This window comes from Opisthorchis viverrini, assembly GCF_000715545.1.
Source record: "Opisthorchis viverrini unplaced genomic scaffold opera_v5_94, whole genome shotgun sequence".
In the NCBI taxonomy this organism is placed as follows: Eukaryota; Metazoa; Platyhelminthes; class Trematoda; order Opisthorchiida; family Opisthorchiidae; genus Opisthorchis; species Opisthorchis viverrini.
Window position 1 is genome coordinate 269,592 of NW_008751751.1, and position 12,656 is coordinate 282,247.

Sequence of the window (12,656 nt, forward strand, 5' to 3'; positions counted from 1 at the left end):
CATGACAAGAATTTACAGATTTCCTCACACCGCCAAAATAGTTTAATATTTCTAGACAGACAACAGTTTTCGAAATTTCATCACGATTTCAACTCGCCTAATGTCAAAAAATTGAAGCGTACTTTTTGACCGTTTTATTTTTTCGTGAGAATTCATCAAAAGTGCATAGTGCAAAATCCTCCAACGTTGTTTTAAGTTATTTTAACTGTTTACATTTAAACTAACTCAGGCATGCTACCCAAGTCGGTTGTTGAACAGCTCCGGTTAGGCCACTCGATCGCCCCTGAGGCTTTTGAACAGTGTACTATCTACTTCAGCGATATTGTTGGATTTACGTCATTATCTGCAAAATCAACCCCGCTTGAGGTGAGCGATAAATTTTCAAACCGCAGATATTTCCTAAGAATGTCAAGGTCCATCTTGCTACTTAAACTGAGTACTTTCTGTAATAAGCGAGCAGTGAAACCTTAATGTATTTTTCATTAAGAAACGGAAGGGAACCAAATTCAACAGGTCGAGCTTTTAGTACAGAATTTCTAGAACCACTCAGCTGTACTTCTTCCTGCTCATTACTCAAAGTAAAGTCAAATTTCTACATCCCCGTTACAGACTACGGGTTTGTCTGGAGAAAAAATTTTCAGAAACATACCAAATTAATTGACAACTGTGTAAAGTGATGTTTACGCAACTCTCGTGACATTCCATGTTTTTTTTCAAAGTTGGTCGTAATTTAGTGTTTTAAATATATCTCCCCTGGTACAGGAGAATTCAAGTGGCAAGCAAACGTTCCTATCATAATTCGGTTAAAATCAGTGTTTTTTTTAGATCGGCTAGCATTGTTGCAGATAAATTTTGCTTAGTGAACTAAAGTTAATTTCGTTAGAAGAGCTTGAAGGTCAAACAATCTGGCGACGCTCAGCCTTAAATGCACAAATCACTCGTTGGTGTTCAGTATCACATGTATGTTATCCTTCGTTATCGTCCCTCAAGAGTTGAATGCACGGGGCTTCGAACAAACTTTTTTGTTCACTTGGAATACATATAAGCAACTTTGGTTTTTGTTTGCGTATCTATGCCACTATAAGTGTTGTGGAAGTGGCATAATAAAACCTGGAAACAGCGAGTATGTGAGCAAAGGCCGTCTTACTGCCTGCGTGTGGTAGGATAATTCCGGAATTCCCAGGTATGGTTATGGTATCCGGGCCGACCAACCTGAGAGCTCGCATAAGCTGAATAGTTTGGCCAGTGCTTAACAATCAAATGCAATCTTTTATGGATCACCTGAGTTGTGATAAGGCTTCTGAAGAATCGCAATAATTCAACATTCACAGCACTGTCTGTTTCTGAAGTTGGTAACCATTTTATTTCTCACTAGGATCGCCAGAAATAAGCAACGATAGCCGCATTTGTGAGAAACATTTTGAACAACAGCAAACCGCAGTGTTTTTGCCTGCTGTGTGATTTTAGGATTTAGTCAGGGTAATGTTGAAGAATGAGCGAACCACGCTTATATATTGCTTCTGTGTTTGTCCATGTATCTAGCTTTCCAACATTGCTTAACTCACGTCCAGTGTTAATGGTCAACCGGAATAGGAGCGTTTTGTGGGATGCTTGTGCCTAGTTGTCATGTGTCTGGCCGTCTGTGGTTTTCACGCCTTTTGTTCACATGTGAGACATGCAAGCACCGTATGTGAAAACTCAACTTTGTATTGTGAGCCAGAGCCGTGGTTTTCGAAAACTTGAGAGGTTGCTACCAAGAGCCACGTCAAAGCAGCACCGTGCGCATCTCTGTCAGGGACAGGGTGAGGATGTATGACAAAGCAAAGGCTTCAACGGCATAAGATTCGTCAGTCAAAATCAGAGGGTCAGCATATGTATCGAGCAAGTATACTTCACCGTTTTATCTGCCTCTGGAAGATGCCTGTTGAATACGCCTTGGTAAGATTAAAGGTGGAACATACATTACACAGTCTACATTGAATATTCCCCTACCCTCGTGTTATGAGATGTCAGTTAGCAGATAAATTCTGAGCCACGTTAAACACCGAACTGTGGTACCGATTTCAGGATCCACCAAGGTTCACTATTCAGGAAACTCTGGCCTGGATATGTGCATTTGTTTAAAGACAGGCAAGTCTGCGATGACGCAGAGCATAAAGTTGCAATCTTAGAGCATTTTGTGTTGCTTTCCCTTTCTACAGGTGGTGGGTCTTTTGAACAAACTGTACACAGAATTCGATGAGGTAATTGACCGGTACGATGTATACAAAGTGGAAACGATAGGGGATGCATGTGAGTTTTCTAGTAGGGGAGCTACTGAAAGGGTTTCTGTACCAAACTAATCAAGCAAAGTTATATGCCAAGATAATCGATCCATCATCTGATAAGTACTCTCGATATGTAACACAGTGATTAACTATGTCTGAACAGATTTTGGCCTCCTTCCATCCCTCTTGGAACTCCATTTTTCCCATACACTACAGAGTATCAGACTATCTCACTCGAAGTCTTCAGTTGCTTCCTGTCTTGCATTATGACTGCATGTTAAAGACAAGTCTAATTGAACATATCCTGTTATTCCGGTTAAACTGATCCCTGTAGGTATCCACTGGAGTTATTTTTCCACATTACTTATTGAGCCTAACTCATGAATCTTACGCTTGAGCTTTTGACCGTTTGTGCATTTTATCAAATTTCTAAAGGCCTATTTATCAACTTCTAGTTAATCTTCAAAAGCAGTTATTGTAACCTTTAAATGTTGGTCAAGTAAGTTGCTGAAAGTGGTGAGTAAAACCATTGTTGTGGTTGTTTTATCGCCAAGCAGTCGGTAGAGCATTGTCTTAAGCATCGCTCAACTGCTAGCGATTATCCGATCTTCCTGGTTTAGACGCCAACCTCAACATTCGCGACTGTGACCCCGTATTTGATACTTTGTCGAAAGCTCAAGGACCGTTTACCAGCGTAAATCAGTATGGCGGCAATAGCTCCGGGTAACGTTTCAGTTTAGTGATCCTAACCACTAGGAAAGTTTTATATCTTTTGAGTCTTTCACTCAAGTAATCTCACGCTTCTAAAAATAGGTACCTAGCTACTTTTGTATGCGCCTACTGTGACCTCAATCAGAACAAATTCCACCAACTTTTAGGGTTCATTAATAGCAGGTGAACTGATTAAGTCATCCGTATCTGTTAATCGACTATGCGCTTTTCTCATTTTGGCTATGAATGCCCGCAACCAAAATGTCAGAGTAAAAATAAATCAGCTGACAATTTTTAGCAAGGTCAACATTTTATTGATTAATCGTATGGTCTTACAAGATAAAAATTATGGGCAGTATGTAATACAGCCGTTAAACGATTAACTAGGAAATACCTACTCCTTTTATTCCAAATCATTTTCAGACATGGTTGCCTCTGGCGTCCCAAGAAGAAACGGTTGTCGCCACGCCACTGCCATCACGGATATGTCCCTAGATCTGGTGAACGTGTCACGTAATTTTGTTATCCCACACATGCCCCAGGAGCCACTAAAAATTCGCGTTGGAATTCACTCGGGTAAGTGTACTGCTTGACCGCTCATGACCGGATGTCTATACAAGAGTACTACGCTGACTACTTTTTCGGCTACTTAGAAATACCTTTATGTTTATTATGGAGATATTCTACGTCGTTCTAATGTAAAACACTATATTAGGCTGGTCGCTTTGTCACCAAAATTAAGCGATGAAGGTGAACTTCAAATCATTACATGTTTTAGGCTCAGAGAAGCACCCTATTTCACAAACTTATAAAAGTACAACTCCTCTAAAACGTCCGACTTTTACCGAGGCTTTCCGTGACCTCGCTGCCTTACTGTAGCCAATTGTGTAGAGGTTTTTATTTGGGCAGTTTGGCCTGCGTAGCCTCAAAATCTTCTTGTCAGGGTTGAAGCAACCTTATTTGTTGCCACTGCAACTCGCATGGCTAGAGGTTGGAGTCGCTGGCCAGTTCGTTCCTTCTGGAGTACGCAACTTGACTCTGATCGTTCTATTATGCACGCTAGGTCATTACGTCGCCTTCCGTTAGTATCACGCGTTCCAACACAGATTAGCCCGATAAATCAACTTCGACAAATTTCAATAGTCCAAACGTATCTAGGTAACCTGGCCATAAAGCTGCTGGAAATTCGTCATCAAGCGGTTCACAAATATTTCTTGGAGGTTGAACAGAAGAGAGTGAAAGAAGTTAGGCCCTCAGCTTTTAGGAATGTTTGTCCAAGACATCCGACTCGACTGAATGCACACTGGATATCGTCAAGATAATATCTTATTGCTGCCAGAAAGTTCATACCAGCAACTAGCAACCGTGATGGTGCACGCATATCCCTCAAACACTGGATAATCAAGAGCTTAAAGAATGATAAGGAACGCTGGTGGATTTTGAAGGCCAAAGAAGTGGAAAGGGCTTTTGCTGCAGGCAACAGTGACACCATAGTTCAGCTGATTAGATCAGCCGTTCAAAAGAACACAAGTGTCAGAAAAACGATATGCGAAAAAGACAAGGAAAACTCGCTCTCTTAATCGTTATCTTGAGCCAGCTCAAAGGAGAATTTGGCTATTACCCTTCAACAGAACCACTGAAAGCACCCAGCAGGCTTGAACATGGACATTAGTTCACCATCAACAGAAATCCAGCGTAAGGTATGAATCCTAAAGCATGGCTACGTGCATGGACCGAAGGGTTTGTACCTTGAACTCTTCAAAGAAAATGGCGAGGTCCTAATGAACATTCTGACATCCATGCTGCGGAACATTTGGAACGAAAACAGAACACCATTCAAATGGAGCTCCTTAACCGTCAACCCAGTCTTCAAAAAGGCACAAGAGTGTGAGAAATTGGCCTCTTGTTCGCTGCACCTAAGGTGCTCCATGGTATTATTCTGCAGAGGAAGATTGATGACTGGGACACACAAACTCATAGGGATCTGGCTGGGTTTTGTCCTGGACGAGGACGCATCAATCATATCTCGCCATCAGTCTAGTTATTAAGAGCATCACTTTTTCAAACATTCTACCCTGGTCGTTTTTCTGGATCTGAAAGCTGTTTTTGAGTCTGTAGCTTATTAAAATCTCTGGCTGTGTTAAGCCGCCATAGATATATATCCCACAGGCAGTGATTATGATGTCCCGAGCTCATGAGTTCCGCCGGCCTTTAGATGCTTCTGACTTTATTTAATCTAGGATTGCGAACAGTTTGGAAGCACCTCTTCTTGTAGAAAAACCAATGAAGTGGTTCACATTTTCTGTGGCAATGGACATAAGCAGGTCCCGATATCTTAGACCGAATGAAGTCAATCATTGGTTGTTCAAGCTTAGGACTAAGCTGCCACTACTAACAGCGCTGGCGATACTGTCAGTGATAAGGATGTACTGAATTCTACTGAAATTTCATTTAGTTTCCTGTCCCTCATTCTTTATGTATGGACACGGCCAGCTCTTTGAGAGTGTCACAAATCTGTTAACCGTATTTATTCAGCTGAATTACTTTGGGCTCAAATGGACGTAGCTAACCAGGGTCAATGCAAAGCCACAGAAATGTCATTAGACTGTTGAAAAGTATGTCGCCTCCTGCCCTTTGTCACTTCTCCGAAATGGGAGGATGTCGTGTTTTCGGGGCCCACGTGCCAGAACCTGTTTCATAACTTGTCCAACAGCCGAATTGTGGGGCTGTGAAAATATGGGCATTGTCACGGGTACATACTACTTCAGGTTCTCCAAAACATCCTGTGCGATACAGCTAGTCACACCAACTGACACAAAGTATGAAGTGCCGCTTAACACAGATTTAGTGTTCGTTAAAATAATTCTACCGAATGAGTGAAATACACTCGTTTGCAGACAGATTCGGTCCAGCGTAAGGTATGAATCCTAAAGCATGGCTACGTGCATGGACCGAAGGGTTTGTACCTTGAACTCTTCAAAGAAAATGGCGAGGTCCTAATGAACATTCTGACATCCATGCTGCGGAACATTTGGAACGAAAACAGAACACCATTCAAATGGAGCTCCTTAACCGTCAACTCAGTCTTCAAAAAGGCACAAGCGTGTGAGAAATTGGCCTCTTGTTCGCTGCACCTAAGGTGCTCCATGGTATTATTCTGCAGAGGAAGATTGATGACTGGGAGATACAAGCTCTCGTTTATGATGTTTCTAGGCAACTGAATGTGCTGCACCAGCCGCCTCACATTTCAGCTGGTACATTATCGCGATACATGTGTAAGTTCAATGCACTACACATAAGGTTGCTGAAAATTCTTCCTCAGTCCACGACCGGTTTCACCCTTCCTGCGGCTCATCAGGTAGGCGCAGCCCCGAGTTACCGTCAACCTTATGTTCTACTTGAACCGAATTTGTACAGATTTCCACAAAAATCACTCATGTGCATACCAATTTGGTTTTAACGGTAGACTCATCTGTAACCCAGCCGAAGCTCTCGTTTATGATAGCTTCAAGCTATCGAATGTGCTGCGACAGACCGCCTCAAGTCTCACTTGTTACGATACAACATTATGAGTAATGTATTCGTCAACACATGCAGCGCGCCATCTTAAATATCGTACTAACTGTATCACCAACAACTCAGTTACTTCTTTTTTTTTCAAAAAATAGACTGGTTTGGTCGATCAGTGACTGCAAATTTTTGCGAGGCTCGAAAATGACATTTGACTATATTAGGCGATGGAACAGTCTGACTTTCAAGTAGGCTAATCCACTTTCTGCCTATTTTTCAGGACTGGGTCAATAAAAGAGCTCAGTGGTGATTCATATGAGCAAACAACTATTCCTCTTGTCTGACACGAAGGGGAAAAGACAGTGAGACAAACGGGTCGACTGATGAGTCAAACATGGCACTGTGACTTTTCACATGCTTCCACACAGGAGACTATTAACAATACACAGTGGTTCGTCCTCGGAGTACTGGAGTTAAGTGAAAAGTTACGATAGACGCTGTAGTCAGTATGTTAGGTTTAGTATCCAAATACCAACAATCTTTGAATGCCGTATTTAAGACAGCTTAATAAATCAATCGGTGTGGTGGCACTGTAAAGAGGTATCCTGTTTGGCAGTAGTTTTGTGCTTCAGAAGCTGGTTTCAGGAAGGTCGAATAACTTAAGCATGTTAGATATCGGAAAACTCATTATGTTTTAAGTTTATTGAGTTCAAATAGAAGATTATACGACTATTTGTGTTTACAGGTGTTGTACTGAGATGCAAAAATTAACAGGCTGGTATCCACTTCGGAATTCTTCGGCCGCAACTAGCCAGTGAAAGTCCAAGCAGAATGGTTGACACCACATGTCAATTGGTGCAAGGCAGCATGTGGAGGTACTCGAGCGTGCTTTCGCTCGTTTAAACTGGAGGAAATAAGCTTGAAACCAAGAAAGGCACGGCATTTATATTATCAGCGGTTCGAACTTTGAGAACCGTCGATTATAAATGCCAGCGCTATCACAGGTAAAACACAATGAAACCCTGAGTGTCAGGCGGGTTCGAAAAAGCATGCTCTATAGTCGGGATAATGTTGGCTTTGTTTGAAAGAACGTGAAAAGAGCCAAATTTTTTGCCCGTTCAGTAATCTTTTGCAACTGCGAAATATTAAATTCTCGTCCTCCGTAATAATTGATGGAGGGCAATCCACAATAGTTGGTAGGCTTGTAGAACTGCAACATTTCAAGGTGAGAGTTTCATGGGAAAGCACAGGCTTTTATTAGGTAAGCAAATTATGGCTGCCTATAAGGTTATGTAGTTCCATAACGTGCGATATATGACGGACATGAGTGTGATCCAAGGTTTAACTCTTGACTGCCGGCAAAAGTTCAGTACTTGAAGCTTTCATAAAATTCTCAAAAGAAAAGGATCTGGAACTAGTATAACCCTGTACACAAAGTAACACAAATGTGGTGGCATAAACTCTGATTCCCCAGTTCAGACAAAGTCGCTAGGCCAAGTCTTTCGGATCCATGACACACTAAACGATTCCATTGTGCACCGTAAACAGACTCTAGCTGGAAGGAGCAATTCTTCAAGTAAAATATAGTATGGCGCTAACTCGGATAGCCAAGAATCTACACGAGTTTGTCTTTCTCAGGCTGATTGGCTCTATGAGCGGGTTTTGAATGGTGCTCACCCCTATTCATTTGGCCGCTATCCGGATATTTGATTCGGTTGCACCAACCAGATATACAAAAGGATGAACAGACCGTTCTGAACTAGGCTCTTAAACGCTAAACGACTGAAGTACGCTTACAATATCTGCTAATATAGAAATATCAGAAAAGTTCCCAGTACACCTTGGACGCTTTCAAGAAATTGGTACTGACATTTGGTGGACCTCACGGCCGTTCGGCAAGAAGAATCTTAAAGAAATACAATGTTAATGAGGACATATTATCGCGACAAGAATCGCGCAATGTGTTGGCCCAAGGTTCTAGAGCAGCCTATCTGTTGCTAACAATTCAACCTTCACCAGACCCGAACCAACTACATGCTGCCTCGGTCGACATTACAGGACATCTAGAAGACCTGTTCACTGGTAATCTCTGGTAAAGTGCTGCCGCACTGCCTGAAAAAAACGGTGGATAATTAGTCAGTAAATAAACTGTGGTTAAAACCACTGGGTTCAAAAGAAGCCGGGTCAATACTGGGTTCATGAAAATTACGCATTTTTGTCGTCAATGCTTCGTGAGAGAAATATCTTACAACATACGTCAGAAATGTCAGCTTCAGAGAAGCCTTTAAGTGAAGTGACGAAACATTTGGGTTGTATGCGGAGATCTGAGTAGAAGGTCAGGGTATAACAGGAGCGAGATCTGCTACAATGCGGATCATCCATGTTACGAGAAGCTCTTTAGAGGATATCTACAGATAAAAATCACAGCAACAGGATATTCAGACATTCCAGACATCCAGAAGCTCAGAAGTTTGAATGTTCGTGCCAAAACATCCTAATGATGACGAATACGTGTATGGTTTGCGTTCTTGGAAGACATGCTTCTCACAGCTACTAGACGACTAATCCGGTATAGATATATATGATGTCATCCAATTACCTGATGTCTCCGTGATGAGGTACCCTTCAAATCCACCTGCGAAGATTAGAATTTCGAGAGCTACAAAACGGCAAGGCTATTAGAGGGGACGGGTTTCTTACCGAGGCGCTCAAAAAGCGTGCACAAGTGCCGAACGTAAAGGTTTGATGTCTCTTTATCACAAGCTTTGGATCTGATATTTTTCCCAAAGTGTTCAGGACATTAAAGTGCCACCAAGCCGCTGTTCACAGAAAACAAAATCCGACAGCCAATCAGGTATCAGGGGATTAGTAATCTAATCACTGTAAGAAAAGTTCCGTCATTTGAGCAGTCCTCGAGTGCTTTAGGCGCAGTTATTCTGGTGAGGCCACACCGAAAGGAGGAACGCCAGATTCCAGTTTCGCTCTTCTTCTTTGCTCAGTAAGACACGTTTCCGCCTCGCCGGCGTCTGAACTCCGGACATATGACATGTCAGTCGGTTTCTGAACGCAATTAAATTATCAAATATGAGCAGACGAACGTGTTCACGCTGGATTAATGTATGGTTGGCTCGCCCGAGGCCTTTTATGACTGGGTGGTCATTATTCGGTAGGGTCCTCATTCAGAGACATTTGTGACTAAATTCTGTTTTGCTCAATTTGTTTCACAAGGGAGTATAGACGTGATCCTCTAGTTAGCAGTTTTGATCAATAGGGCAGTAAGTTTTACATGTACAAAGTATTTAGGACTCATACCTTGATACTGAATCTTAAGTGAAGAATTCCAAGAGTTGGTCATGTGCTTGCAACTATCCAACATGAGTTCACGTGTTTATAAGTGTACCTGGCCACAACAGTCTACGCTTGTGTTTAGAGAGAACGCAAAAATAAAATACTAATAAAAGTACAACTTATTTGTGGAACTTACCTTGGCTGATCTTGCATTTGAGATTTGCACAGACTTTACTTATTTCTGTCCAACTGAAATGGATAGAGCACGCCCTACACTAGCATTAAGGTATTCTATCTTTTAGAACGATTTCGTAGTATAAACAGTTTATCACCAAATAAAATCGTACTATTTGTTTCTAAAACTTAACATTATACTAGCTTCGCTAAGGTAGATGAATTTCACAGAACGGACTCACAACTTACAGGGACGCAGTTGTTTAGTTCCTGCTGCAATAAAGCATGAACACTTTACAATAATGAGTAGAACATTGGGTTATCCTTTTTTAGAAAAACCTTCAGTCTGATAGTCTTGATAGCCAGTAGAACAGTCAGAACACACAAGTAACCAGTCTACTGAGCATAACACAGTAAGATGAGTAATAATAAGAACAGTCTGATAGTCTTGATAGCTAGTAGAACAGTCAGAGCACACAAGTAACCGGTTCATTGAACATAACACAGTAAAGTGAGTAATAATAAGAGGAGTGGAAAAATGTTTGAACAATTTCAACAAAACGTTTCTTCAAGCTGTGAATGCTTGATGAAGTTACCAAAGTCTACCTGTTTCAGTGTCATTATGTTCAACAGGTCCGGTTTGTGCTGGAGTCGTTGGGTTGAAAATGCCTCGTTACTGTTTGTTCGGGGATACTGTTAATACAGCCAGCCGGATGGAGAGCAATGGAGAAGGTAACTATTTGGATTTCTTTAACTGTTTGCTACTTTTCCAACATCGGTTCGTACATCATCCGAAAAAATACCATATTCAACGACATGGATGATATCAAAATTTCACAAATCAAATGTTTTGTTTAGTTTGAGCTCAAAAAGTGAAAGTGAAGGCATAAAAAATATACCTTTGTAGATGTTACACAAACAACATTACTGTATCAGTTAATAAGACAAGGTCTGTTTGGATTTCCAGGCATTAAGGTCAAAACGTTCACTTTGTGATGGGCACGTTTTCGAGTGCATTCTCAGGACTAGTCTTCTCAACTACTAGGCCTAGCAAACAAAAGTACTCTCCCTCAAATCTCTCAGAATTTATCCAAATCTCAATTTCAACGTAAAACGCTCTTGGATTTGGACCAAAATCAATGGGTTAGGTGGCATTGGGTCTATTTATCGGGCTTGGTTGTCAAATTTAGATTCCTCTTTGTGAATAAATCTCTGGTTCGCGTTATTTAGTCATTACATTTAAATTGAGCACGTGATTACTGTTCATTTAACTAGTGCTAATTTGCCAAAGCTGATATGTCTGTATTAAAAAGCTTACTGAAAACTGATCATATCCATAGTTCAAAAAGACCCAGTTTAGGTTCCCATGGTGTGTATATAATTCCAAAATATTCAGCAGAGATACCGTCTGGCTAGCTAAAATAATGCCAAAATTCTTACCAGCTATAAGACGCAACGGTTGCAGAGTCAGCGTTTTGAATCATCGAGTAAAAAGCTCGAGGTTGTATATCTCTGTAAAGTGAAATGTACGGTCACTGACAAGACAGTATATCTTGATATATGGAGGAATGAGCCCCCTCACCAAAAATAAAGGGCCTGAAGATGGTCACAGAAACAGACGTTCATCATTCTAGTTATTTCAGTCATCATCAGTGCACCAGCCAGCAGATAACTCTTGGAGATCTGGAGACGTGCCGCTGATTAATTTCACCATATTGAAGCTGCCTGGCAGTTCCTCTTCCCTGATCCCGTCGAATGATTTCCAAACGCTTCATTACAATGGGAGATGAGAGCCCTAAATTATTAAGGAAACTCATACACCGCAGAAAAAAAATTGTATTTTTGGTAGATTAGAACAACCAGAAATACATTACTAAATTATGATCTTTTGTGCAAAGGCAAATACGATATTCCGCGACGAGAATACCATGCATTTTTCAGTCTTTCACATGAATTTACGAACGGCAAATGAGTATAGCTAATATATTAGATGCAACAAAACTCTTCTCGTCCAACGTGATGCCGGTGAGATGTGATGTTGCGACGGCACTACATAAACCCTACGGAAGGATAGCTTGCTCTTGATTGGATCACACTTATCCATCGATGAACGAAGGCTCTGTTATGAGCTCCTTAGTAATCTGGCCACTTGGCTAAAAGCACTCAGATCGTCCCAAAAAAACATTTCAGAACCACGCCTGTCCCAGCTATAGTGAGTGGATGAAAACAGGGATTCGCCCCATTCTGAAAATCATCAATTAAAAAAGCCGAAGTAGCATCTGATATATATATATATATATACATATATATATATACATATGTCTATATGTTAGTAACGATCGGATTAGCATCTGAATGGTACAAGGACCCATAGAGAGGCCCTGTTTCACTATGGAACACTTTAAATCTGAACCTCACTGAACTTTCAGTGAACTTTAATTCGCAAGCTATATTCTGAATTTTGGCTGGGTGCTCCATTTTGCAACCCTTTGTCTATTCTAAGTTGAAAACATTTAGCAGAAGGAAAGTTTTATCCCTTTTAGGAGTTTTTCTGATTCGGGATCGTTCACCTCGGGCAGAGCCCTGTATACTCAGTTATAAATGAACCTCAATGGAAGTTTACATGTGAACATTACGTTTTCGAAGTAGCAGAAAGACAAGAACATTCATTCAAAATCACACGAAGTATCTAATAGTCCATTTAAA

At 41.1% G+C, this 12,656-nt stretch overlaps 1 protein-coding gene across 1 annotated transcript; it reads left to right on the forward strand.

Annotated features, from left to right (window-relative positions):
• Positions 1 to 229: 229 nt before the first annotated feature.
• Positions 230 to 3,554, forward strand: T265_13710 (hypothetical protein; the record flags this gene model as incomplete). Its single annotated transcript, XM_009170160.1, has 3 exons — positions 230 to 366; positions 2,172 to 2,292; positions 3,402 to 3,554. Coding segments are annotated over 3 exons (408 nt in total), but the record flags the coding sequence as incomplete, so codon positions are not given.
• Between the last annotated feature and the right edge of the window lie 9,102 nt (positions 3,555 to 12,656).